We start from the raw sequence: 27,620 nt of genomic DNA, 5'->3' as shown, positions 1-27,620 counted from the left end.
ATGCACCCCAGTGAGGGACCAAACCCACAACCTAGGTATGTGCCCTGACCAGGGATCGAACCTGAAACCTTTTGGTGTCCGGGACGATGCTCTAACCACCTGAGCTACCTGGCCAGGGCAGCATAGTTTTTATTTGCAAATTGGAGCGACCTCTTTGGGGTGGGAGAGCACAACTCCCATCTTTGGTCCCTCGTTTAGAACCCCCGCAAAAACCAGGACATGCACTTCTTCACTGTGGAAATAGAGAACTTGACTTTATTCAGAGTCTACAAAACACAGAAGGCGGGTAACTCGCTTACTGTAAGTCAGAAAATAAATAAATTCTGGGGGCCGGGCAATTTTTTTTTAACTTTTTTTTTTTTTGGTTGTTGCTATCCGGCTTTCCCTAAATATAAGATAAAATGTGATTTATTTGCAGATATAAAATATAAAGTCCAGCTCAGGGCCCCACGCCACTTTTCCCAGGGGGTGGGCACTAGGGCTCCGGCTGGAGAGAATAACTTAGATTCGTGCAATAAATAAACAGTGGGGAGGGTGGGGCTGGGCTTCCCCAAACAATCAATGGCCGTGGTCAGCCCCCCACCCCGGGGGGGACAGTCACAGGGAAGAGGTGGGACCCCTCAGCCCAGGCTGGAAGGCTATAGGATCTGTCTTCTCATCTCCCCTTTCTGTCTGGCCTGCTCCTATCCTCTCTTCCATTGCATCACCTTCTCTCTCCCTCTACTTCTCTTACCTTGGCTCACTGCTGTCTCCCAGGCCGCAGAGGCCCTTCCACTGGTTTCAGTCCCAGCCCACTGACCCCCTGGCAACCACAGCTGGGATCTCAAGACAGCAGTGGGAGAATCTGGCTCGAAGAGCCAGTTCGACCACTAAGCATACGCAGCCCATCCACCGGACACCTGTTTCCCCACCTGTTCACTGGGCTTCACCAGGTGATTTCCCCAGGCCCGAAGTGGAGGTGGGAGCATCAGCTTCCCAGCCAGACAGTCTCACAAGACAAATACAGAGCCAAACCTAGCGCCGCATCCCAAGAGGATGGGGAGGGGCAATTGGCACAATCTGAGCAAACAGTTTACAAAGTGAGGGGTGCCCCTTTTCTCCTCCATGGCTCTCCTGTAACCTAGTCCACTCCGTATCCCATCCTCCTGGTCTAAAAAGGCTGAACTTTCGGCCAAGGGAGACCCTTGACCGCAACCCCACCCTACCTCCTATCTCACCAAAGTCGCCCCTTCCCAGGGCTATTAGGTCCCAGTGTCAAGGGCTGCACGATGAAGACAGGCTCTGGGGAGAGGACCTGTGATAACCACAGGGGCTGGTGGCTGCAGAGAAATGGCACCTGGGGACAGAGGTTGTGCTCAGGCACTTCGGGAAGGGAGCGGGAATCGGGGGCGTGGCTTGGGAGTGGGGCGTGGTCGGGGCTAGGCGGGCACTAGGAGCAGGCGGCGGGGGCGGGGCCTGGGGCGGGGCCCGGGCTCGGAGACGACTTGACGATAGTGATGACGCTGGCGGGCGCCACCAGCGCTGCCGGCCCGCGAGAGGCGGAGACGGAGCGCGCGAAGCCCTGCAGGGCCTCGCACTTGCCGCGCAGGGCGTCGAGCTCCAGGCGCATGGCGGCGTTCTCGCGCGCCAGCTTGTCCACCTCGCGTTCCAGCTCAGATTTCTGCTTCTGCAGCTCCTCCTTCTGGCACACGCGCTTTACACGGCAGCTGGCCGCGTAGCCGCGGTTCTTGAGGGTGCGGCGCCGCTGCTTGAGCCGCGTCACCTCCTCGGCTGAGAGCCCACGCAGGTGCCGGTTCAGCTCGCGCACCGACAGCCCCATCAGTGCCTCGTCGGACAGGTGCGGCGTATTCTCGCTGAGCTCACGCTTGATCTGCAGGCAGCATGGTGGACTCATGGGGAAACTGAGGCCCAGGGTCATGCCCTTGCCTGTGGGCTGTGAGCCCGGAGCCTTGCAGGCATCAGGTGCTGGGGACGGTGCCTCACCTCCCCCGCCCTAGGCACAGAGGTGGCGGCTGGACTTGTTCAGAGACCTCCAAGTGCTGCAGGTACCCGCAAAGGGAAACCAGGCCAAACCAGGATCAGAGCTCACAGGAGTCACCCCACAGCCAGCCCAAATCCCGACCCAGCGACCAGGCCCGGACTCAGCCAAAGAAACCCAGGAAAGCGCCTCTAAGGTCCTGCAGCCCAGTGGGCATTGTCCTGATGGGGAACCAGGTCCAGAGAGGGAAGTGACCTGCCCGCGGGGGAAGTGGGGGACACAGCCTATGGCCATAGCCGTCTCCTGGTTTCCAGCCCTGGCTTCATGAACGAACGTCTGATGCCTGCTGGGCGGCTCTTGGGGATTCCAGGTACTGAAGGGGAAGTGGGTTGGGGAGCTGGGAATGGGGAGCCCAGCCTGGGCTGGGCAGGGGCGGGGGGCTGGGGTTGGGGGGTAGGACTGGGGACGACAGGGGCCACCTCCTCACCTTCAGCGCTTTGCTGGATAAGGGATCCACAGACATGTTGGCAGAAGGTGCCCTCCGGGCTGAGACCTAGGGGAGAGAGGAGACCAAGGTCACTTTTTGTCTCCCCATGGCAACTCTTCCTCATGTGTATCTTTGCTCAGGGCCCCTCTTCGAAGAGGTCTGTTTGGCTAAAGCACCCTCTGGTGTCCTACCATTTAACCCCGTTTGCTAACCTTCCTAACGGTCACCTCTGCGGCAATTATTTTATGTCTAACGACTTGTTCATGGTCTGTCTCTCTCCCTCCTGCCCCTCTTCCACCAGAATGTAAGTCCACGAGGGTCAAGGCCTTGCCTGTCTTACCACCGCATCAATATGCCTAAGCCAGCGTCTGGCTTAGAACGTAGTACGTTCTCAGTAAGTGTGCACCGAATGAGTGGACCCAGCACCCCAGCCATTCCTCCACACAGGGGCCAGACACGTGTATTTTGTTTTATTTTTAAAAATCTTTTCATTGAAGCACTAACTACATACTGAAAAGTACACAGAAAACACGTGTCCTAGTCAATGACATTTCACAGAGTCCACCCAGCACCCCATCAAAATGCAGTACGTCCCGCCCCGCCCTCTCCCCTGCACAGACTCCCTCCTTCAGACCGGTGTTCTGGAAAAGCTTCCCCCACCTGGGGGCAGCCCAGAGCAAATTCGGCACTGCCCGGGCATGTGCTTGGCACTGGGGAGACGTGGAGGGTACGTTCTGAGGGCCAGCGGTAGTTGCTCTGGGCCGGGAAAGGCACTGTCTCCCAGAGTTCCCGCTCCTCCTCTGCGAATCCCCATGGGAATGCGATGCGGGCAGGAGGGCGACCTGAGACCAGCATGCCGTCAGTCCTCACTAGGCAGGGGCTGAAACCCAGCTCCAGACCTTGGTGGCCTGAACTGTCTGCGTGGTGGCCTCTGACCCATTCCAGCAGGCCCAGGCATCTCGCAGAGACACAGTGGGAAAATGGAAAGTGCGTGGACTTGGACACCAGACACCCTGGGGTCTTTCAGACGTTGGCCCTCTCACCAGTGGTGGGGTTCCGGCGCAACAGTGAACCTCTCTGTGCCTCAGTTTCCCCACGGGTGATACAGGGTGGCCGTGTGTTAAGTCAGATCATGTTACTACTCTCTCAGGACCCTCCCGTGGCTCCCATCTCACTTGGATTACAGCCAAAGTCACCACAGCAGCTCACAAGGCACTAGTGATGCGGCCTCAGCGAACGCCTGGCTTTAGCTCCTGCCTTGCTCCCCCTCCCTCCGTTCCAGCTGCACCCACCCACCTCCTTAAACCTTCCACACACACGGCTCCCCTGGCTCCCCAGGGCCTGTGCGCTGGCTCTTCCGCCTGCCCCGCATCCTCTTCCCTTAAATAGCCACATAGTTTGCTTCCTCGCTTCCTGCAGGTCTCTCTTCAAACCTCATGTTCTCGCTCAATACCCGATACACATACCCACACACACGCACACTCACATCACACCCTCCCTTCCCCACCGCCTGTTTCTCTATGGCACTTCTCACTCTGTGTGTTGTAATCACTATCACCCACGTGTATTTTACCTATTTGTCCAGTGGCTGCCTCCCCATTAGCAGGCCAGCTCTGGACAGCAGAGCTCTTGGCCTGCCCACTGCTGTACCCCAGCGCTCCGAGTGGTGCCTGGCCCAGAGCAGAAGCTCAAGTAGTGGCTGCTGAGTTCTCAGTGTGACTCAGGCCGAGGTGGGGACAGTCTGGGGTTTCTTAGAAATCCCCCAGCCCCTCCGGCCCACACAGCCAGGGGATCTGACACCCAGAGGGAAGTGAGGACTGGCATAGGAAAGGGAAGTTGGCACTTCAAGAGATCCCCTGACAGAGGCAACCACACAGGCCCTGGGATGAGGAGGGTCTTCGGGGCCGCCACACCCTTGTGGTAGAGCTGAGGGGGAAACTGAGGCCCAGAAAGTCCCATGTCAGGATCCTAACCTGTTGTCACAGACACCATCTGGAGACCCTCATCCACCCCCCACCCCCAATGCTGCCCTTCAGTGCAGGCCATTTTCCCCCAACACCGCCCGCCAGGGAGGTCCCGGCATGTCCACTCGTCCTCCACACGGCGCTCAGAGGATCTTTCCACCACGTGAGTCTGACCAGGTCATCACCCAGATGTGGACCTGCCATGGCTCCCTACGACCCTGGGGACAGGGTCCAGGCCCCTTGCATGGCTCCCGGGCTCGTCTCCCACCACTCTCCACCTCTGTTCTGCATTCCAGCCACGTGGAATTTCTTTCACTTCCTCCCACCCCACACTTTCTTTCCTGGGCCGCCCCACATCCTGTGACGCTTCTCCCCTCCTTCATCTGACAGACTCCTACTCATCTTTTTGCTCTGGGTGTAGACATCTCCCCCTCCAGGAAGCCCTCCCTGACCCCTAGGGCTTGTAAGGCATTCCCCTGTGTTGTAACAGTCTGTTCCCTTGTCTGCCCACCAGCCTGGGAGCTCCAGAAGCAGGAACCAGGCTGAGGCAGGTCTGGGTACTGAGGCCACCAGGTGATGCCTGGCAGAGAGGAGGCACCAGTGAGGGGTGGATGGGTACAGTCTCTGACACCATCTGTCACCTAGCTTGTCAGTGTCTGAACCAAGTGCCAAGCCCAAGCCCAGCTGAACACTATCGAGAGAAAAACCTCCTGGCCACATCTCCAATTCTTCCTCCTTTTCATCTGCCTCCTGGCGTCTGCATGACAGGGCTGGTACCAGATGCCAGGAGGAGGGGACAGGAGCAGAAGGGGTTCTGTCCTCAGGATGCGTAGCCCCCAGGTCGGGCATGGGAAATAAGGATAGGAGCACTGGATTAAGAGTCAAGGCCGGGTTTGAGTCTCATCTCTGTTTTCCAGGCTGTGTGACCTTGGGCAAGCTACTCCACCTCTCTGGGTCTCCACTTGTCTGTAAAAATAATTCCTGCTCTCAGAGTTTTGGTGGAGCCCAGGGTGGAGGTCAGTGAGCATCTGAGGGGTCATGAGAAAAGCTGAGTCTGTCCAGGAGGGGCCAGGCCTGCAGCAATCACTGGGGTCTCACTGCTACTCAGCATCTCCCTGCTGGCTGGGGTCACACAGGAAGGACCCCCCCGCCTCACTTTACTCAAGGGGAGGAGAAGACCCAGGGAGGGACATCTCTAGCCTAAAGTCACACAGCAGGTAAGTGACCGCCCACCCCCAGATCAGGAGGGATTCTGAACACCAAATCCTGGTCTTCCCAACAGCCCTGTGAGATAGTGTCCAGAGAGGCCGGTAGACTAGTCTCAGTCACACAGCTAAAATGGGGCGGCATGCAGGGCTGAGGCCACACCGAGCCACACGCCTCCTCCCAGTATGTCCCTCACAGGGCACCCTCTCTGTGTTTCCCACCTCTGTGGAGAGGAGTCTGGACTGGCCAGTCTCCAAGGCCACGCGCTTGGACACGCCAGGATTCGTGTGGGGTCTGCCAGGGATAGGCAAATGCACGCAGACAGCCAGGCCGCCTTGCCGGCTGCGGGGGGAATTGGGTGTCAGGTAATCTGGGCGATACACTGGCAATCTGGGCGATACAGAGACCTGATGGGGGAAGGTAAGCCTCTCCCTACATAGGTTAACTGAGAGCCTGTTGGGTGCTGGGTGCTGAGCACTGGGTGCTATGGCTGATGCAGAACCTTGGGGGCTTGGCCCCTTGGTCAAGTCATTTCTCCTCTCTGGGCCTTGGTTTCCTCACCTGTAAAGTGGGGACGATTACAGGAGCTTTAGTGTATAAAACACAAGTGGCTTAGATAAGACCAGAAGTGACAGGTGGTTGGCTTCTCTCGCCATCATCCCTCCCCCTGTTCTGTAAAATGACTAAAGGTCCCACCCACTGGGCCGACTGCGATTCTGAGTACTTTTAGATCCTAAGGAGGCTCTGAACCTGTTCTTCTTTCCTCCTCCTCCTCCTGTCTAGCCTCAGCCCCCTCACCCACATCCTGGATGTCAGCTGAGACACTCATGTTTGCCCAGGAATGTCCCTAGCTCAGCAAAGTCAGGCAATCACAGAAAGTCACAAGAAGGGGGAACTTTCTGATAACCTCAGGCTTTCAGCCTCCAGCCCCAGGCCAGGGGCTGCTATAAACCACGAGGCTGGGCCCTCCACCAGGCTGCCTTGACCAGTGTGGTGGGTAGACCTTGGGCCTGAGACAGTGGCTAACCCAACCTCCTTGTTCTGTCACTGAGACAACGGAACAGCTGTTTGGTGGCAGTGGTGGGCCTGAACCCAGGAGTCCTGACCCCCAGCTCAGGGCTCTTTCTTCAGTGCCAGCCACCACACTCCCTCCCTCACACACACACACACACACACACATACACTCTGCTTCTTCCCTTTGAGGCCAGCAGAGCAACCTCCAGGGGCTGCAGGTTCCTAACATTCTTTTGGAGGCATGGATAATAAATCTCTTGGGAGATTGACAGCTACCCTGCCCAGTCTGCAGCCACAAGACCTCCCACAGTCTCCTCCCTCCAGCCCCGCCTCTGTCCATTCCAGGGACGTCCAACAGACCGCCCTCCTGCTGGCATGGGCTCCTCTCTGGCTGCTGAACCATTTTGCTTCCTCTGTGAGGACAGAGGGAAAAAATGTGTTTTCCCGGGCCTTGGCAGCAAGCACTGGTGGAGCCTCCTCCCTGCTGGAAAGGGGAGCAAAGCTGGGAGGGCTCAGCACCTCAGGAAAGCAGGAGCCGGGGGAATCCAGCTCCAGTTCTGCAGCCCACTCACACTCACTGTGTGACTTCAGGTACATCGTTCCCTCTCTGTTGGCCTCTCTTTCCCCAACAGGCCATACCCCCACCAAGCCTAAGGTACCTTCTAGCCTAACAATCTTGGAGTTTAGAGTGTCAGACTCTGGCTTGGAATGGAGCCCCAGGACCACTAGCAGAGTGGAGGTTCTAGAGAAAGAAAGGAAATCAGTGAAGGCTTCCTGGAGGCAGGGGCATGAGAACAACAAACTCAGAGACTATCAGCTTTGACTATTCCTCTGCTCAACCTGCACAGCCAGGGACCATTTCCTCTTTCAGCTGCACTAGGACCATAGCTGCCTCCTCACTGGCTTCTAGTCTTGCCCACCTCCACCTCTGACCCCACCATCTATTTTTCCCTAAGAGCTGTCAGAGAATCATTACTGACATAAACCTACAAACCTATGTTCAGCCCATTTCAAAACCCTGTGATGCCAGCCATCCCCCTAGCCCACAAAGTGGGGTCTTCAGGCCTCGATCATGTTCTTTGTCCACTATCTCCCAGGATCCTCTTGGACCCAGTGCTCATTCATTCATTCAATCAGCCAACGCCAAGAAGCACTGACTCTCTGCCAGGCCCTGAACACCCTGAAGAGCCAAAGATGAATCATAGCCTCTGCCCTTTCGGGCTTCACAGACCATCATCACTCACTCCATCTGACAACCTGGCTCACTGGTCACCTCCTCAGGGAAGCCTTCCTTGATTGCACTGGGTAAGTTGAAGCCCTGTTACTGGCCTACCTTGGGGATACTCTGGCTGTGGTTCCAGACCACTGCAATAAAGCAAATATCGCAATTAATCAAGTCGCAGGAATTTTTTGGTTTCCCGGTGCATATAAAAGTTATGTTTACACTATACTGTAGTCTATTAAGTATGCAATAGCATTATGTCTAAAAAAACAATGAACATATCTTAATTAAAAAGACTTTGTTTCTAAAAGATGCTAACCATTATTTGAGCCTGTTGGAAAAGTGGCACCGACAGACTCGCCCCATGTAGAGTTGCCTGCCGCAGACCCTCAATTTGTAAAAAACACACTATCTGCAAAGTGCAATTTTTAAAGCGAAGCACAACAAAATGAGGTGTGCCTGTACTATGTGCTCGCAAGCCACAGGGACTTCCCTTTCATACCACCCAGCTCCGCTGTGGTTTTGTCTAGTTTGGCCGCTCCTCCTTCAACTTTGCCTCTTCTTGTCGACTATAAGCTCCCAGAGGGCAGGCTGTGGATCTGGTTTGGTCACAGTGTCGTCGGCAGCATCAGTCCATGACGGGGCCCCTGGCAGTACAGGCTAAAAGCCTCAGGATTGGGGAAGGCACAGGGGCCAAGGGAGCCCACATGGGGTCCCACGCCCTCGTGGAGACCCAGGTGTGACCCAGTGGGAGGTTAAGGCTTTCAGTGCTAGTTTTCCACCAGCAACTGAGCCATCCAGCCACTTCCCCTTGTCCTCTGACCCCCAGCCCTACTCAGGGGATGTTTCCGGCCCAGCTTTGAGGATGGGCCCACCTGGTTCTTGTGCTCATGAGGGCTACCTCCCTTACTGGAACCCCACATATTCGTGGACATCCTTGGCTTTGGCCTGGGGCTGTTGGCTCTGCTTTCTCTCCCACAGTTCTCCTGGAAAAAAGTCTGTGTAGAGGCTGCCGTACCTCCCCCATTGTACCCCCATCCTACCACCTGGATGTTGCCGAGTTCCTGCTGCAGATGGGGGTACTGAGGTTCCCCACTGCAGGGGCGGAACTCACCAGGGCTCAAAGATTCAAAGTTAAAAGGTCATCTGGTTCTTCATCCCAGCAAGCTCCACTGACCACCCCCCAGGACTCTACAGCCCCGTGGCTGGGAAGAAGGGGAGGGCAGAATAGAACCAAGGAATCCCTTGCCCCCTGCCCATCTCTCAGACTACCAGGCTAAACAGAAGCTTTCTGCAAGGCTGATAAAGGGGGTTAGGGCTAGGGTGGGCCCCCACCTCCCACGCATTAGCCCTTCATGCACTGAGACCACCTGTCCCACTACCTGTTGCCCATGCCTCCACGCGACGAGGACTCTGGGAAGTCCAGCTGGCCCAGTCCTTCAACTAGATCCTCTGGTCCGGCCATCAACAAGTATGTCAGACTAGTCCCACTTGTAACTGAAACTACCAGGAGGACAGAAACCAGCTCCACCCCATCCTCTGGTCTCACCCTCCCAGACCCAACAGGTACACGCTCCAGAACCCAGACCAGCCAGAGTAGCCACCAAATAGAGGAAGCCCAGGATTCCTTCCTACCTTCCCGCTCTGCTATGGGTGTCCACTTCCTCCTGAGAGTGAAGGGATGGGCGACCCTGGGGATGAAAGGCAGGCCAGAGGGTCCGCCTGCCTCACCCCCAGTCCTGCGGGGCGGGGTCTTTGATACTTTGTCCCAATCTGTGGCTGCAAGCTCGGGCTCAGGGCAGGGGACAAACACCGAGGTCACATGGCCCCAGCGCTGGGAAACTCCGCGATGGCAGGAGCTGCGCCAGCACCACTAGTAGAAAGGGGACAGCCTGAGAATTCCCAGACCCAGTGTGACCACGAACGGGGCCGCTTCCCTAGCTCAGGTCCCCATTCTGCGTTTCCTCATTGGGCACACTCCTTCCAGGGTACCCACCGCTGGTCCACAGGCCCTAGGGTTCTCAACTGACTGGGAGTGCGCGGGCTGCCGCTCGGTCCGTCTCTCCCTCTCTCCCTCTCTCTGCCCCTCCCTCCCTCCACAGTACACCTCGCGCACACGCATCAGGCAGGATACTCAGGACGCAGGCCAGGGAACACACATACACACACACACACACACACACACACACACACGCCCTGCGTAAACAAACCGAGCACGCCCGGCTTGCGGGCACCAGTCCAGGGACTGTTCTCACCGAGTCACGTACGTGCACACACCGCCCCCGGCCCCGCCTGGGCAGACGCTGACGCTCGCCAGCCCGTGATGCCCCTTCCTGCCGAGCTTCGCTGCCTCCAGGCCGGCGCCCCCGGAAGAGGCCCATCACCTCCGTACCCTGCCAAGCTTGCTTCTGCCCCTACTTGTTCCCCGGACTTTTGCCCCTCCCCCCCGCCAACCCTCCGAGCAGCGGGTACACTGGAGCGCCGATTGAGCCGGCCACGGCGCCCCGCCCCAGGCACGGGGGCAAGACGACCCTGCTGTCTCCGGGCCCCGCGCGCCGGTTCCAGTCCCCGACCCGCGATCCTCACCCTTCTCTCTATCTGCTTCTCCTGGTGCCGCTGGAACGCGCGGGTCCCACTGCCGTCTGGGCCGCCGTCCAGCCCGCACCCTGGTCCGTCTCCCCTCCGGTCGCTGATCGCTCTGAGCCTGGCTCCCGAGAGCGACGAAGTGAGTTTTGTTGTGGGGCCGGCGGCGCAGGAGGCCGCTGCGAAGTTGTAAGGCGAGCTTCCCGGAATTACTCACTCACAGGATTCCTTTCATTCATAAAAACCCAGTCATGCGGTGACGTCACCTCCCTGAGCCGCCTCTGGGCTCCTCGACTCCGCCCCGCCCCGCCCATTTAGGCTCCGCCTGCACCTAGGCCCCGCCCCAGGATTCTCAATCCCTATTAGGCTGGTTGCGTTCACGTGACACCTCGCGAAAGCCGCGTGGGTGAAGGTGTCATTTGGCTCATTTTACAGTCCCAGACCTCTTCTAGCGACCTACACCTTCTGCCATGATGATCTCATCCGATCCCGTGGTTTTAAATGCCATCTATATGCCCGTGAGCTCCAAATTTGTATTTCTAGAGCAAAACCACCTCTCTGAGTTTGACTCATTATTCAAGGGCCCACTGCCCCTCCACGTGGGTGCCAGATGGGGACGGCAAACACTCTCTACACAGACAAAATCCACCTCCTGATGTCAACCCTACCCCAGCAACCCACACCCTCAGTCTCCCCCACCTTAGTTTTCAAGTGCAATCCCAGGAGCCTAGCTCCATCCCTTTTTCTCCCTTCCTCCCTGAGTCAGGGATCGCCCATCTCCGCCTCCAACAGGATTCTGCACCTGACAACCGCTCCCGACCCCTAGTCCTACGCACGGTCCACTCACCATCAGCTTACCTGGACAATGGGAGCAGCCTCCTGATAGCCCCCCATTTTGTTCTCAAAGGTTTTCTTCACACAGCAGACAGTGTTTTTCTCAAAGCGAAGACCGGATTTTTCCATTCACTCCCATCCTCTCTCCAGCCTCCCTGCACATTTAGAATATAAACTACCCTCCTCCCTTTGGCCTACAGGGCCCTGAGCCGCCTGACCTGGGGCTGAGGCCATAGTAGGTGCTCAGCTAGCGGGCTAATCCCTGGTGGACCACACAACACCCCTGGACGCCATGCCGCCTGCATCCGTTGCTCCCATCCCCAGCTTGACCAAATTAGGTTGTCAGTGCTTCAGTACCCACCCAGCAGGGACTGTTCCCACAGGTGTGGCTGCCTTTTTGGTCAAGGTCAAGGAACATGGGTGCAATGTCATATTTGAAAGTGGAAGCTTTCTGGCTTGAAGGGCTTTTTTATTAGCCAACTCTGGGACAGTTTCAGCTTCAAAAGAAATTACAGCAATGATGGATTATAAACTATTGAACAAGGGAAGACACCAGAGGTCCATACTAATAGAAATGCATGAATAAGGAGAAGGGAAAGCTCCTCCGCCAGTAGAAGGAGTGATGGAGTTAGAAAATGACCATTAGGCAACCACCGTACTAACTGATGGATCCCAGTGAGAATCATCAAGGGATAGGAGAATTCTGGTGAGAAACGTGATGTTTACATAGTTTCAAAGTATTGCCCCCACAGGCAATTATTAATTTCAAATGGAAAGAGAGTAACTCTGCAGTGGAGAAACTTGGTGGATACTACCTTTAACTAACTGCCCACCGTTAGTATCACCAGTAATGGGAGTCACTGAAATGTCTTTCTCCTAAATGATGCCCTGAGAAGGACACAATATCACTTCTGTTGGCATTCCTGCCAAAAATTCACACAATGAATCTAATTGTGAGGAAATATGTGACAAATTTAAATTGAGAGACATTCTACAAATTACTGGGCCGTATGCTTTAAAAAACAGCAACATCAGGAGAGAGAAAGACAGGGAGCTGTTCCAGATTAAAGGAGTTAAGGAGACAGGACCGCTAACTGCAATGGGTCAGCCAGGACTTCCCTTTGCTATAAGGACATTACTAAGATGATTGGTAAAATCCGAATAAGGTCTGCAGATTAGATAAGAGTGTCGTATCAATGTTAATTTCCTGGCCTTGACCCCTGTCCTGTGGTCTTGTAAGACAATGTCCTCGATTTTAGGCAACACACACTGGAGTATTTCTAAACAAGGGAGTATCATGTAATACTCCCTAAACAAGGGAACATTCGGTTCACCCTCAAATGGCTCAGAACCAAGATAGATTGGTAGATGATTATAAAAAATGTGATAAAATATGAACAATGAGGGAATCTGGGAGAAGATCATACAGATATTCTCATTAATCCTGCAATTTTTGTTTTAATAAAAGTTGTTTTTTTCCTTCTCCAAAGTAGGGGCTATATAGTAGGGGCTCTTAAGTTAGCCTGTGGGCTCCAATCCTGGCCTTACCGCTTACCAGCTGAGCATCTTAACCTTTCCCTGCCCCAGTCTCCTCCTTTGTAAGCCGGGCTTACTGACCGTGCCTACTTTGTGGATTGTGAAACAAGGTAATGGGTTCACACATAAGCACTTGGCACAATACCTAGTATGAAATAAATGGTCAGTAACTATTGGGTCAGAGACAGATGAGTTCTCCAGAGTCCCCTAGGACATGTCCTCTAAGAAATCTGCTTCTGCCCTGGTGGGTGACGCAAAGCCGGTGCTGACTTCCCCCTGCAGAGTTCCTGGGGAGGAGCTGCCCTCTGCCAGCACAGTCCTGCAGGACTCCAACCGGCCCAGCTGGCCCCTCCCTCCCTGTTCACCTGCCCGGAGCCCAAAACACCAGACAGCACCCAAGCACTGCCCTTTGGGACCCCGGGCCCACAGTAGGTGATTTGCCCACTAGTAGGTGCTCAGTAACAGTGACCCGAGCGAGCCAGGGTCTGCAGCTGGGACCCCACCTCTGGCTATTCCCCGTGTGGGGCTTTCCGCACCCAACCTCAGTTTCCTCAGCTGCTGTGAGCGCATATTATTAGGTCAGTGGTTTTTAAGCAACCACAGGCTGCAGTAAAATTTCTTCACATGAAATTGACTCTGCAGTGCGCCTCGCACTGTGAGATGGCCCTGGGTGGGGCTTTGGCGGAGGAGACCAGGCTGGCTTTGACACTTCCCCATTGAGGGTCCCCTGGAGGCCCTTCCTGCCCTGAGGTCTGGTTTCTGGACCCCTGTTCCCAGACCCTTGGGTCTTCCCTTCCCCCCTCAGCAAGACAGCTAGTTCTCCATAAGCTGGACCAGATCCCACCTCGCCTGTGGTCCCCTCTGCTGGGTGGCAGTGAGGTCAGAGGGGAGAATCTCTTGCAGCTCCTTTTGGCGTCTGACCTTGTTCTGGGTGCTTCCCCCAAACTCATGCCCCCTACCAGTTTCTTTTTACTGCTTATTGCTATTACTGTTTACTGATTACTGTGGTTGTGTTTAATGGGTGCTTCCTGTGTGCCAGGCGCTGCGCTAAGTAGGGCCTAGGACTTGTTTGCATGGTTTGTGTTTTCCTGGCTCTTTTCTCCCACTGCTAAATAAACCAACCATCCAAAAAAAAAAAAAAAAAGATTTTTTCAAACACATTTCAATGTCTTTAAAACCCAACATTTCCTTTTCACAAAGCCCTTCCCACTGAGTGGTGGTTCACATAGGATCAGCCCCATGGTGAAGCAGAGGACATGGACTGATTTATGCTGGGTCCAGGGAGCGCACCGCCCCTCCCCCCTTCCCCTCTCTCATTGGTTCTTGAGTGTGGTGTGCCACACAGCCCTTAATCCTCTCCCACTGTCTTAGAGTTAGATTGCACCCTCGCAGTGTCTTAGGGGAGGAGACTGAGACTCTGAGAGGTGAGGGACTTGCCCAGTATCACACAGCTTGTCCCTGGCAGAGGAGGACTTAACCTCAGGCTGGTCTGATCCAGGGGCCATGCTCTCTCTCCGTTCTGATGACTCTGCTCACCCCCTGCTAGAGTGCGGGCTGCCTTCAATCATAGCTTCCAATTCCCGGCCACAGCTGATTGGCTCCAGGGTGGGCACAACCCAAGTTGGTCCAATTAGAGCCCTTCCAGGAAGAAGGTTAGTTCTTTCTTTCTTTCTTTCTTTCTTTCTTTCTTTCTTTCTTTCTTTCTTTTCAGAGAGAGGGGAAGGGAGGGAGAAAGAGAGGGAGAGAAACATTGATGTGAGAGAGAAACATCAGTTGGTTGCCTCTCACATGCCCCCAACTAAGGGACCTGGCCAGCAACCCAGGCTTGTGCCCTGACTGGGAATCCAACCAGAGATCTTTTCGTTCTCAGGCTGTGGCACTCAATCCACTGAGCCACACCAGCCAGGACTGGTCAGTAATTTCTGATGGTAAAAACATGTCTCATTCCAGAGAAGAGAATAAGGTGGATATGCTGCAAGAGGGAGGCTATGAAGGGCTGATGCACCCTGAGGCCCCTCTAGCGTTTAGCTGGTCATCTCCTCCTTGGATTCTGGGAGACTCTCCAGTTACCTTACTGTCAAGTACGTCCCTCTGAGTTGGGTTTCTGTCACTTACAGTCAAGGGAGTCCGACTCATTCTAATCTCTTTCTTTTTGCTCCCATAGAACCCTGTTCCTCTTATTCAGTTCTCTCTTCTGGGAATCTCTAAAAATACGGTTGTATTGCTTTATTAAATTAATTTATGTATTGTTTAGGAACCTTTCTGCCTAAGACTGCCTGGGAATATGACGATATGATTTGTGGTTGATTGAGCATGGAGGTTTCTGTCATCACAAACAAAATAGAACTTTGTTGCCTGGTCAGTCCATGTACGAGCCATTTGGGATGTTCACAACTATTCCAGCTCCTCTCATTGCCACGTGGTAGGACTGCGTTTCCCACCTCCCTTGAAGTTAGGTGTGACCATGTGACATGCGTTGTCCAATGAAATGTGAGCATGAGCCACACATCACTTCTGAGCACACCTGTACGAGCTGGCCCCCGACTCACAATGTGCGGACCCCCTGCCACAATGGTTGTGGAAGCCTGTGTTGGGGAGGAGCCTGGTGCAGCCTGGGTTCCTGCGTGACCTGGATAAACAGAAGCCCCACCCCTCCCCACATTGGACAGATAGTGTGAAGACATTAACCTGTGTTAAGCCAACGAGATTGTGGGGCTGTTGCTGCCTCCCCCTCTAGCCCCTCCTGCCCCGTGGAGTCAGTGGGACACGCCCCACTGGAACTTCACGATGTCTTCAGAAAACCAGACGTGCCTCCTATCCCCTGGCTCTTTCACAGTGAGCAACTATCTGTGTATCTGGGGCAAGTTTGTATTAAATTTTGAACTCTAAGGGCAGGAATACAGCCATCTTTCACGTCCCCAAACTCCTTAAAGGGAGGCCATGCACATAGGGGGTTCTTCATAAATACTGGCTGAAGAGACTTAAGCGAGGACGGGAAGCCCAGGTGAGAGAAGAAAGCGTGGGATGAGGGCCGTGCACACTCTGACCCCCCAGGAGCCCCACACTGGACTCCCATCCCGGGAGGCTCCGCATGATCGCTGCTGGCCCATGCCCCTGAAATGCCCTCCACTCGGCCTGCCCAAACCCTCACCTTCCTTCAGGCCCCAGCTCCGGGCCAGCTTCTGGCAAAACCACCCTGGCCCCCTGGCCCTGAGCACCAGCCTCTCCTCAGGCCACGTCTGTCCTGGGAGCCCCAGGGGAAATCCTGCTTTTGCTGGTCAGGACTGGCTTTCCCCCTTGGGGTGGGAACCTGCAGCTGCTGCCTCGCAGCTCAGTGTCACTGGCACTCATTTCCTTCCTGAGGAGGGCACGAGACCCAAGGGCCCCTCGCCCAGGCAGCAGCCACATTGTGATCACACAGCTGCCTCATGACCTCCAGGCCCTTCAGTGACCTCTCACAGCAGCAGAGGGGATTTTTTTTCCATGTCACTTTCCTGCTTGTAACCCTTCTGGGGCCCCACTGCCGGCAGGGCCAGGTCGTCACCCTCAGCGCTGGTGACCCTTCCAGCCCGGCCCCTGCGGCTCACCCGCCAGCGCACCTGCTCACATACCAGGAGGCAGCAGGGCCCAGCCCCTTGCTGCTCCCCAAGCAATCCTCACAACCTCTTCACGTCGACTTCTGTCCATATGATTCTTTCCAGCTGGACTGTTCTTACTGTCCTAATCCAGCAGGCAAACTCCTATTCAACCTTGGAAACCTAGCTTAAGAACAAGAGTAGGGGTTGGTAAATTTTTTTTCTGTAAAGGGCCAGATAGAAACAGTAGCGGCTTTGTGGCCCATACGGTCTCTGTCATGATTACTGAACTCTGCTGTTGGAGGAAGTATGGCCGTATGTAAACAAACGGCATGGCTACATTCCAGTAACACTTTGTTTAGGAGCAGGTGGCAGGCGGGAGGGCTTGCCCACCCCTGCTCCAGAGTCATTGCAGAAGGCTTCCTGCAGGGCAGAGTGCAACAGTTCCTTCTCACAGTGCCCTCTACACCCTGCACATTTTGTCGTAACACGAGCCCACCTGTAATGCACTACACTTGTGGGGATCACCCGGCGCGATCGTCATACCATCACCTCCCACTCGGATTCTGCACTGGCCTCCCAGCCTCTGCCTTGCCCCTGCAGTCTGTTCTGTAATGGGTCTGTTAAAATGGAAGTCCGATCAGGTCGCTCCTCTGCTCAGAAGCCCCCATGGGCCCCCTTGTCCCTCCGAGGGAAAGCACAAACTTTACAATGGCCCGCAGTGCCGCACACCCCCGGATGGCCCTTGGGTTTTGTTGCCTGCTCTGCTTCACTCCCCTCCAGGACACCAGCCTCCTTACTCTTGCTGAAACACGCCAGACGGGCCGACCTCAGGGCCTTTGCTCTCGCTGTTCCCTCCACGTGGGACACTCTTCCCTGGGTCATCGCGTGGCTCGCTCTCTCATCAACCTCAGGTCTTTATGTATTCCAGTTTTTTTAATTGTATTTTTTCCCATTACCATTTATCCCCCTATACCTCCCCTCCCCCCTCCGCAATGACCACTCAGGTCTTTATTAAAATGTCTCCCTTCTCAGCGAGGCCTTCCTCGGCCACCCTGATTAAAACCGCAACTCTCCCCGTCTTTCCGCCCTGCTTTTACTGTATAGCGTATATCTAGCACACTGTATTTCCTCCCAACTTTTTAATTATAGAAGTGTTCAAACACAGGTATGGAAGGCCTGGCGCCACGGCACTCATGCACACGACCCCAGATTCAACACTCGAGGTTTTTTGAAAGAGAGACGCTAACATCCTGACATTTCCCCTGCAGACTTTATTCAGCAAAACACGTGGTGTGTGCGACTCCTCTATCTTGTTATCATCTGTCCTTCCCCACCAGGCTGCGGGCACCACGAAGGCAGAGACTTTATCTCTTTCGTTCACTGTGGCTCATCAACGTCAAGAACATTGACAAACTTCCATGGTTTAGGGAAAGGAACGACAAGACCGACCCTGATTCTGGGTCTGCCTCTGATTGACATAGGATTCTGGGGGTCATTTCCCCTTACAGAACCTTGGTTTCCTCGTCTATAAAGTGGGGGTAATATTACTACTTCTCAGGGTGGTTGTGAGGATCAAACAGGGTAAGAGTGTGAAATTGCACTGTTAGCATGTCAGTGACACTTCCATCTAACTCCTTGAGGGAGCGTAACCAGACACAGGGCCGGCTGCCTGCCCCGATGAAAGCCAAATTGGAGAGACAGGTGCTGGTGTAAGGAAAGGGGTTTATTTTCAGGTGCCGGCCACCTGAAAGATGGAGGACTCTTGTCTCAAAGCCCATTTCAGCACCTCAGTGCAGGCAGAGGTCTTTATAAGGAGGGAGGGGAAGCGGAATAAATCAATCAAGGGAGAGGGTTGAAAAGTTCTCTACGTGCAGACGAGCACAGTCCATTCTGATAAGGCAAGTGATGGTTCTGTGTGCTTCATCCCGGTTTAATTATCCTGGCTTTACGTCACTCGGCTCCGTGGTTGAAGGTCAGCAAGTCTTCCAGAACTGGGATGCCTGAAGGCCAGAGTTTGTATCTTTTGAAGTGAGTTCCTAGGATTCTTATAAGAACAGGCTGTTTATCTAGAAGCTACATATTAGCCAGCATTTATAGAAACAATGTCAAGAGAATGGTGGGGTGGGTGACAATTCCCCGCTGTTACAGGAGGGGACTTGGTTTAGTTTGACCCTCTGGACCCTGAGCTCCTGGAAGGCAGACACCTTGCTTCAGGACATTTGTAGCTGTGGGACCTCGAATAGCCCTTCAAGAGAAGCTCTTTGACTTTAAACTCCTCCAGTGGAAAATCCAGTAGAAACCCGACAGAATGTATTCCCTTGTGCGTACTTGCCCCTCTCTTTCCATTGCTTATTTATTCCACGCTACCTAATAACCACTATGCTTCATCTCTTGCTTTATCTACTCATTTAACAGTTTTCACCAGATATACCTAGGCAAGGGGCACTCGACTCAATTAGGTCCTGAGGTTCTCTTTGATTAATTGCTTTCTTGCACCTGTGAGTGTGCCTAAAGAGTGACGCGGTCTCCCTCCGCCTGTTTTGCATTTCAGACTCAGTTGTGTGTGTGTCTTGATAAACTTGTGTTGCGGATTCATCTTGAACACAAAGGTGAATGTTTGCTGAAGAATGGGACTAATGCTGTCGAACCTACACATTTTCTCAAGTCTGATTGCTTGGTATGCCTGGCCTTCTGCGAGCTCCCTGATAAGCATCGCCCTGACTTCACTTGCTATGGGTGTGTAGGGAAGATATTTTCACTGAGAATTGAGTCTTCATCTCATTCTCTCCGCACCAAGCGGAAACTCTCAAGCAAAATTTTAATTAGTTTAAGGGAAGAGTTTCCGCATCTGTGCGGACGAAGAAAAGGGGTTCTATGGAAGGTAACCCCACAGGGTGATATGGTCACAAATTGGTAACAGAGCAGGTCATGGTGGGTAGTCATCGCCCAGGCCTGTAACTTCTTTAGTGAAAGGTGAAAGGTTTTCTTAGGCTCCGCCAAGGAAGAAATGCCAATCAGCCACAAAATTAGGCAGTACAGAGCTTTATTGGGGTTTGCGCACCTGGGCAAGGTTCCCCCGTCTGCAGAGCGGGGCCAGGGAAGTCGCGCCCAAGCTGGGAATATGGCAGGGTTTTATGCACCAAATTCTGGTTGGCTCTGTTCATGGGGGGTAGGGATTGGTCTCCTTGAACAAAGTGGCAATCTACCATTGGTGGTTCCCTGGTTTGACGTCAGCCGTCTCTTCCGGGTTGTAGTTTGGCTGACATTTTGTCCTACCCCGCCCATCCTGACAAAAGGTTTTAAGCCAGCCCTGTCCATTGTTCTTGTGCATCTAGGTTAACACACCTCTGAAACACCAGAAGTACTAACCCTCACAAAGGGTATTAATCCTCAAGAGTGCACATAATCTTGTTAAAGTATCCTGTAATCCAATCCCCACATTGCTTTCTTTAATCTTCCTTAATTTCAAATGCATAAAAAAGCCTGCAAAATGGTTATTCTCTGGAGCATTTGAGATCCTGCTCCCTGGAATACATCCTCAGTTTGGCTCAAATAAACTCATAAAGTTTATCTACAGGTTTGGATGTTTCTTAAATCAACATCTGCAAACATGCCAGCATGAGTAACTCAACCCAACAATGATGGATGTGAAGTCTAGTTACTTTGTAACTGGTAAAACTCTGTACTAATATTAGTTACTATGGTTAGTGTATCACCTGTCTAGATTCTTAACTAAACCTTGCTCCAGCTGCATTGGCTCCCTCAGTCTGGGCACTAACATCTTTGGACAGACTGAGGACCAAACTCCCTTCTTTCCGTGGGAATGACAACGGCAACTCCATTTCCCATGTGGACAAAGAGCAGTTGGAGAATTCATCTAGACCTAGGATTGGGGGATAGTTAGGGGATTAAAATTGCCCAATCAAGTTTGGTGGGCAGGAGGGGGGTCCTGATCTGCTCAGTCAGAAGCAGGTCTGTGACTAAAACCCAGTGCCCTTGTTTCTTCCAGCATACCTCACTCTCAACATTACTAATCCTAACAACTGCCATTGATTGAAATCTCGAGTATAGACGTGGGAACTAATTTATCTCTCGGCATCACAGTCCTGTAAGGTACTACTGTGCTCACTTCTCAGCCAAGCTCACAGAGATTAAGTCATTTGCTCAAGTTTCTACTAAAAGTGCTAAGGTACTTCCTACTATTGGCTTGGAGTAGGAATGCCTGATAAAGAGGTTTTTTTTTTTTTTTTTAGCCTAACTATACTTAAAATTATTGGTCATTTAGCTGAAATTCAAATTTAACTGGGCATCCCTATTTTTTTTTTTTTTTTTGCTAAATCTAGCAACCATGGTATAGGGGGTTCCCAGCAAATCAAAGCAGGTTCCTCCCTGTTATGCCCTACGTCTCTGTTGGTTTTAGTTTTCTCTTTATCAACCGTCACAAACAGTAGGTTCGGACTTCACGCCTCCGAAATACCCAGGATGCGGAGGGCGGAGAAGGGCAAGATTCGTGCCCCTCACCAACATGGCTTCCAACAGGCCCTCACGAGACTCTTCCGCCCAGCACAAACAGGGCCGCTCTCCACGGGCGAGGATTGGCTGCAACCTACAGCCCGGCCTCCCTCGGAAACGCAAGCCCCTTCCATTGGGCAGTTATAAAAGATGGCGGCGTCCGGTCCCCGCCTTCCTCGCGCGCAGCGCTCGCAGCGCGGGGGCGGGGGCGGGGCCGCAGCGGCGGCGGGGGAGGCACGGCCTTCCGTGATTGGCGGAGGGCCGTGGCTGTGTGAGCGGGCCTTGTTTGCCGAACTAGAAGGAAGTAGGTAGAAGTGCCGAGTAAGGCGAGGTGAGTGACGGGGCAGGGGAGGCGGGGCCTGGGGGGCGCTCTCCAGACCTCCTCAGCGCCCCAGACTTCGTGGTGTCTCCTTCGCACCTTCCCCGTGATCGACGATTCTGAGGCCTGTCTTCCATTGACCCATGTGTGACCCCTGAGTGACCCCGGGTTCCTCCCCTTGACCCACCAGCGTCCCCACCTCCCATACCGTGACCGCCCCCGTCCCCCGGGGACCCCAGCCTCGACCCAGTTGTTCCCCAGCCTGCCCTGTGTCTGTCCTCTGTCCATCCCTAACTTCCCGAGCCAGCCCTCCTCCCTCCCCCCTTCTTGGTGCCTCTCCGTGGCCCCAGTTCCCTGGCCCCTCGGATTATCCCCAGCTTCTCCTCGGTGCCTTGCTAAGAGCTCCCGAGTTTTCTGCCCGTGTGTATTCCCATTTGAGCCCCACTTCCCCTTCATTTGTCTCCCCTGTTCTCCATTTCACTTTTCCCCATTTCGAATTCTCTGCTTCTCCCTGCTGATCGTCTGTCCTGTACCTCCGGATTTCATCTGCCTGCCCCCCCCCCGCCCCTTCTGTCCACCTCCTGCTCCTGCAGATGACCTGTAAGCTGGCGGCCGGGTGCGTGTGACCCGTGTGACCATGTGACTGGGATGTGCAGGCCCCTGGGTGTGGTAGAGGGAGGGCTCGGGGATCTGTGGGCATTTTTGTAATGGATTATCAAACAAATACCTTCATTTCCCCTAAGCTTCTGGATTTTTCCCTCACCTGCTCTTACCCATCCGACAGGATGTCAGGCAGGTTTGGTTTGGCAACACATACGCCCCACCCTTGGGCTGAACGCAGTGCTTTTGTCCCTGCCTGTGTCTCCAGATGTTACTGGAGTTTCAGGGCCATTTTTCATGGAAGTCTCAGCTTCTTCCTCTGTGATGGGGGGGATTGTATTTCCTGCCATCCTAAGGTTGCTGGGAGGTTCAAACTTCCAGATGATAGAGAAGGCAAAGCTTTGTAAACAGTGTGGCCATAGACGGAAAGGGATAGAATGAAAAAAAAAACAAGGAGAAAAGACAAGTAGAAGGTACTTTCTACTTGGTCTTTCCCGCAGTATTTATTGATCATTCGCTCTGTCTGGCTCTATTCTAGGTGGTCCTCGCCATTCATTCACTCATTCGTTCAGTCCTCAGTCCTCATTTATTTAGCAGACATTACCGGGCTGTTTACTCTCTTCTGGGTTACGTTTCATGTAGCCAGTGTTATTCCTGTGTAACAGAAGGGGGAGAGAGGGCAGGCGAGGGGCCTGCAACCGCACCAGTTGAGGTGGGTTGGAGCTGGAACTGAATACAGTCCTTTCCAACACCAGAGCTGGTGTGACCGCCCTGCTGTGTGAGGGTCACTACTGTCATCCAGGGCCCTTTTCTCCTTCCGTGGGTCACTGTCTTGTGAGATGTCTGTATCCCCAAAAGGGAATTTCCTCCTCACTCAGCAGAATGACATCAGCACAGAGGAAGGAGGAATTTACATGTGTGTGTGCGCACGCGCGTGTGCCCACTGCTGCACTGAGGGAGGAGATGCCTTGTGTTACAAGCTTCGCTTTGTAGAGGGTGGCTTCCTGGAGGACGTTTTAATAGGCTCATGCCTCAAATGCCTCTTCCTTTTTGTTGTGCGTCCTCATTTTTTTGTTCTCATCCAGTCTCATAACTCCGAGTACTAACTCTACCCTGACAGCTCCCAGATTTTTCTCTCCAGCCCAGCCCAGCCCAGCCCTTTGCCCTGAAAGACAGACTCACGGAGCTAGTTGCCCACTTACTGAACACCTGAAACTTAGGCATTTCAATATTTACCCTGCTATCCCTTCCCCACCGTCATCCCAAACCCGTTTCCCCCCACCCCTCACTTTCCCGTCTTTAAGAAAGGGTAGTGTTCTTTCGGTTGTTCAGGCCAAAGCGTATATCTGAGGCTTATGTACTCCGCATCCAGCCAGAGTGACCTGGTAAATTAATGTCACTCCCTTTGCTCCAGGCCCTGCAGTGAGTGGCTTCCCCTGTCACTTTGCATGCCTGGCCCCTGTTGCCTCTCTGACCTCACAGGCTTCCTCGCTGTTGCTGGACCTTACCAGGCTTGCTCTGGCCCCAGGGCCTTTGCACTTGCTCTCCTTTCCACCTGGAAAGCTCTTCATCTAGGTATCTGTAGGACTTTTTCCTTCATTTCCTTTAAATCTTTATGCAAGGTCAAGTTCTTGGTGAGGGCGTCCCTGTTCACCCTATTTAAAAATTAAGTCTGTCTGGACACTTTGTATCTCCCCTTCTCTGGTTTATTTTTCTCCAACAGCTAATCAGCATCTGAACCTATGGATATATATACATATATATATATATATATATATTTTTGTCTATTTATCTTCTTTATTATGTATAGCCTTCTCTAAAGTGTAAGTTCTAGGAGGGTAGGGATTTTGTCTGTTTTGTTCATTAGTGTCCTCTCGTCAGTTGGAACAATGCCAGCCATATAATCGGTCTTCAATAAATATTGGCAAAGTGAGTCATAAAATGGGCCACCCTGTACCAGGCCACCAGCCCCGAATTCCGTAAAGTTATGTCTGTTTCCTGTCCTCGGGAGCCCCAGCAGCACGTCGGTGGAGGGCACTTTGCTGCCAGCCGTGGTCCGGCTGAGCAGAATGAGTGAGACACCTTTTCCGCTTTTGAACGAGCACGTTGCTCTGCCTCACGTGGATGGCAGTGCAGTAGTGAGGTGAGGGCCTAGCGTGTGGAGGAAAGGGTGTGAAAACCAAGCGTCACGCAGCCCTTTTCTGTTCAGGCTTTCTCCTGAAGGCTGTCTGTGGGGTACGACTGGGGTCCTGGATTCCAGCTAACGGGGCTCAGATCTGGCAGGTTACATACTCTCCTGGGCCTCAGTTTCCTGGGTGTAACGTGCCTTCTTTCTTGAGTGTTTTCAGGGTTAAATATGATAATCACCTAAAAATCTCAGTGAGGCACCTGGCGCTCAGTGGGTGCTGGGTGAACGTGTCAGTGTCGTTGGGGTGTAAGTGGTGGGACTGAGCTCCTTCCCATTTGTCACTCGACTAGGAGAGAGTTAGGGACGAACTGGGGTCAGAGTGAACATTTGGAGGGACATTCGTTCTGGAGGTGGCCTTGGAGGTCCAGAGGCTCAGGGGCGGGGTGACAGTGCCATTTGAATTGCCCCCTACTTTCACCCAGTCTTCCCTCACGCACTAATGGGACACCTACTGTGTGCAGGCCCTCTGCCTAGTGCTCTTCAGGAGTCTGAGCAAGAAGGCATGCGTCCAGCAGTCAGGCGACACTTCCCATCTCCTGTCCCTGGGCCTCGGTTTCCCCGTGTTCCCCACAGTTGCACTTTTCCTCTTTGATGGGCATCTGTGAGCCTCACGGCAGCTAACAGATGAGAAAACCCTGCCAACCGTGAAGCACTCACGTGCAGTGCTGAGAGGTGCAGGAAGGAAGCCTGCCGTGGTCAGCTGAGCTCGGTGCCCTGACCAGACCCCGTGTCTTCGGCCCGGCTGCCAGGGCAGTGGACTGGGGGGACACCGGCTGCTCGGGAGGGTGTCGCTGTCCTATGCCTGTTGTTCCGATCATGGGACATCCTGTCGTAAGCAGCCAGGGCTCGCGAAGCCAGGTTTCCAGCTCCAGCAGCTCTGTGTGTGCTCCCAGAGTCCCCACGTGGCCAGGCCTGTGAGGTCAGCTTCCCAGCCTAGCTGCCTGTGGATCCTGTCACGCAGTGCCCGGGCAGCCGCCCTGCCCCTCTGGCCAGGCTTCTTCAAATAGGAAGCAGAAGGCTTTGAGAATCTCCCACTTGGAGTGTGAGTGAATGCAGCTGGTGGCAGAGAAAGCTGAACTTCCCAGACCAAGGCTCGGGGGCCACTCCCGGGGCCCGGCAGGAGCCTGATGAAGGTTTCCCTGGCAAACGGTCGAGCACCCCCTGAACATTTCTGCAGTGGTGCCGCAGCTCAGAGTGGGTGGGGAATAGGGTGTGTGGTCTGTTACCACCTCCAAGGGATTAGAGAGGAGGGGGAGGGGGTGCAGGTGGCTCATTGACTGGTTCTCACTCATTCACTCACCAAACATTTGTTAAATAGCCGCTACTAGCAAAGTGCTTGGGTAAACAAAAGCGGGCAGGCAGGCAGCCTGAACCCAGGACAAGGGCTGCAGTGGGGGTGTGCACTGGGCGGTGGGGGTACAGAGGAAGGAAAATGGACCGGTGTGGGGGGGGGGCTGAGAGCCGGGGAGACACAGGATGTGGTTCTTAGAGGAGTTGGCAGGTGAACCAAGTCTTGAAGACCAGAAGGGGTCATTGGTCTAACAGTCCTTTATTGAGAGCACCCTCTAAGACAGGGGAGACAGACGGAGTGGGGAGAGGGAGGGTGGGTAGGAAGGGACACTGAGGCCCGAGCGTGGCACGCTCCTGAAAGTTTTGGTGCTGCAGCTCGGCTGGAGTCACGGTGCAGGCAGCGGGCTGCCGGGGTGGGATGCTCACATCCTTCCTCTGGAAGGTGATGGGGAGCCATGTGACCGGGAGTCTGTTTGGCATGGGGGGTATAAGGTAGGTGGGGTGGACCTGGCCTTCATGGTGCACATGTACAGAACGGGGGATGGTGTGAGCTGGAAGGGAAAGTGTCGAGGGAGGGGCGGATCTAGAGCTCTGAGCCTTCCCAGCGGGTAGCTGGGCCTGGAAGGAGGAGCTCAGGTTCTGGCAGGAATGGGGGAGGGCGTTCCAGGTAGGACATGCCAGGAAGTGGGCCCTTTCACTCTGGGAAAGCTGTTTTCACACCTGGTGGCTTTGCATTTCCTCTTTTGCCTGAGACCTGCCAGAGTCCTCATGGCCATGGAGGGACCAGATACCAGGGTGCCGAGTTCTCCCTAACCACCCCCAAACCAACCCACGTGTTCCCCCATCCTCTATCACACTTACTGAGCTGGTCTCCTTGTTGGTGAGCGAGAGGGGCTCTGTGGAAGGCGGGCATCATGGGTACTGGACAGATGGCTCCATGGTGACCACGGTTCATGTAGCCATTCATGTTGACAGCAGCAGCGACTGTAGCCCCTCCTCTGTGCCACCTGGACCCAGATGGGTCACGCGGGCTCCTGTCCCCATGCCTTTCCCCACTTTCTGAGACAAGAACTGGGCTTGAGTCCCCCTGTGACTGGTCATTTATAATGAGCCCAACTAGCCACTTGCAGGGAATTCACCCAAGATTATTCGTTCCCATTGCCCTCTGGTCCCAGTTGTTTTTGGGGGGGGGGGGGGCGGGGAAGGTTGGACATCAACATGTCCTTGTTTTTTTTTTTTTTTAAGATTTTATTTATTTTTAGAGAGAGGGGAAGAGAAAGAGAGAAACATCAATGTGTAGTTGCCTCTTACGTGCCCCCAACCTGGGACCTGGTCTGCAACCCAGGCATGTGCCCTGACTGAGAATTGAACTGGTGACCCTTTGGTTCACAGGCCAGCACTCAGTCCACTGAGCCACACCGACCAGGGCTCAACATGTCCTTTTAAAATTACATTTTGAGCACCCACAATTTAAGGCCTCTCTGGGTGTCAGCTTCTTCATCTCTGAAACGGGGACACCATTGCCTGTCCTTCTGCCTCACAGTCCCCAGGGGGGACTGCCTCACAGCCTCCCACACCGCAGCCACTGTAGTTCCTCCCTGAAGGAACTGGGCAGGCTAGCTGGGCCTCTGATGGGGTCAGGGAGCAACACCAAGGTGAACTGGCCAAAAATATCTACACTTAAGGGATCACAGAATTGCTGGCCTGGAGAAGGCCTGGAGCAGAATCAGAACTGTCACCGTCACCACGCAGGCTCTTGGGTTTGTGTCTTATTGCTTGTGGCACTTGAGAGGCTGCTTGAAGCAGTGTCAGGTGCCCAGCAGCATATGGTCCCTGTCAGATGACCCTGGTGTCACATAGGTGCAGGGAACAAGCCCTAGTGAAGATAGAGAGCAGTTGTCAGTAAGTGAAAGCAAATATTGACACCGCGGGGAGGTCAAAAGGCAAGCTGCTGTGAGAGTGACAGGGCTGCGCAGGGAAGGAGTCAGCTGGAAGGGACCTCACAGGTTCAAACAGCAGCCAGCTGGCTCCCCAGCCCAGCGTCCTCCCCTGCAGCTGTGCTGGAAAAAAACCTGGGCTCTGAGGTCAGAGGTGGGGGCCCGAGGAAGGACGGAAACCAAGCATGCGCTGTGTGCTCCCCGCTTGCCGCTTTCCAGGGTGGCCCGTCAGGATTGTTCCAGGATGTGGCCTGGTGGCTTTCATTTCCTTTCTTCCACTGCGTGATAACAATGGCCACTGTTTGTGTGCCCAGAGTGCCCTGGATGCTTTCCCTACATTGTGTCATTTCGTCCTCTTGCCCAGCGGCAGAG

The 27,620-nt window shown here is 54.1% G+C and overlaps 2 protein-coding genes across 7 annotated transcripts in view; one reads left to right on the top strand and one right to left on the bottom strand.

The window, feature by feature from the left end:
• Positions 1-233: 233 nt before the first annotated feature.
• On the bottom strand, positions 234-10,710 carry MAFF (MAF bZIP transcription factor F). Of its 4 annotated transcripts, XM_045186837.3 has the most exons (4): positions 9,507-9,842; positions 9,254-9,374; positions 2,466-2,531; positions 234-1,870 (listed from the first exon to the last, which is right to left on the bottom strand). In XM_045186837.3, the coding sequence occupies exons 3-4, from the start codon at positions 2,499-2,501 to the stop codon at positions 1,430-1,432; spliced, it is 477 nt and encodes a 158-aa protein (XP_045042772.2). In that variant the 5' UTR covers positions 2,502-2,531; positions 9,254-9,374; positions 9,507-9,842; the 3' UTR covers positions 234-1,429. The 4 variants fall into 4 exon arrangements, with proteins under 4 accessions (XP_045042772.2, XP_024435319.2, XP_045042771.2 ...); XM_024579551.3 differs by lacking the exons at positions 9,254-9,374; positions 9,507-9,842 and adding an exon at positions 10,458-10,710; XM_045186836.3 differs by lacking the exons at positions 9,254-9,374; positions 9,507-9,842 and adding an exon at positions 9,868-9,970.
• A 10,431-nt stretch (positions 10,711-21,141) lies between these two features.
• Positions 21,142-27,620, top strand: part of PLA2G6 (phospholipase A2 group VI) — a 49,183-nt gene continuing 42,704 nt past the window's right edge. For all 3 annotated transcript variants that reach the window (XM_053919561.2, XM_053919560.2, XM_053919562.2), the window contains exon 1: positions 21,142-21,245. The gene's annotated coding sequence lies outside the window, so the exon portion shown is untranslated. The remainder of the gene's footprint in view (positions 21,246-27,620) is intronic.

This window comes from Desmodus rotundus, chromosome 3 (genome assembly GCF_022682495.2).
Source record: "Desmodus rotundus isolate HL8 chromosome 3, HLdesRot8A.1, whole genome shotgun sequence".
NCBI lineage: Eukaryota > Metazoa > Chordata > Mammalia > Chiroptera > Phyllostomidae > Desmodus > Desmodus rotundus.
The sequence above is the reverse complement of the archived record's forward strand: the minus strand, read 5'-3'. Positions and strand labels throughout refer to the sequence as shown.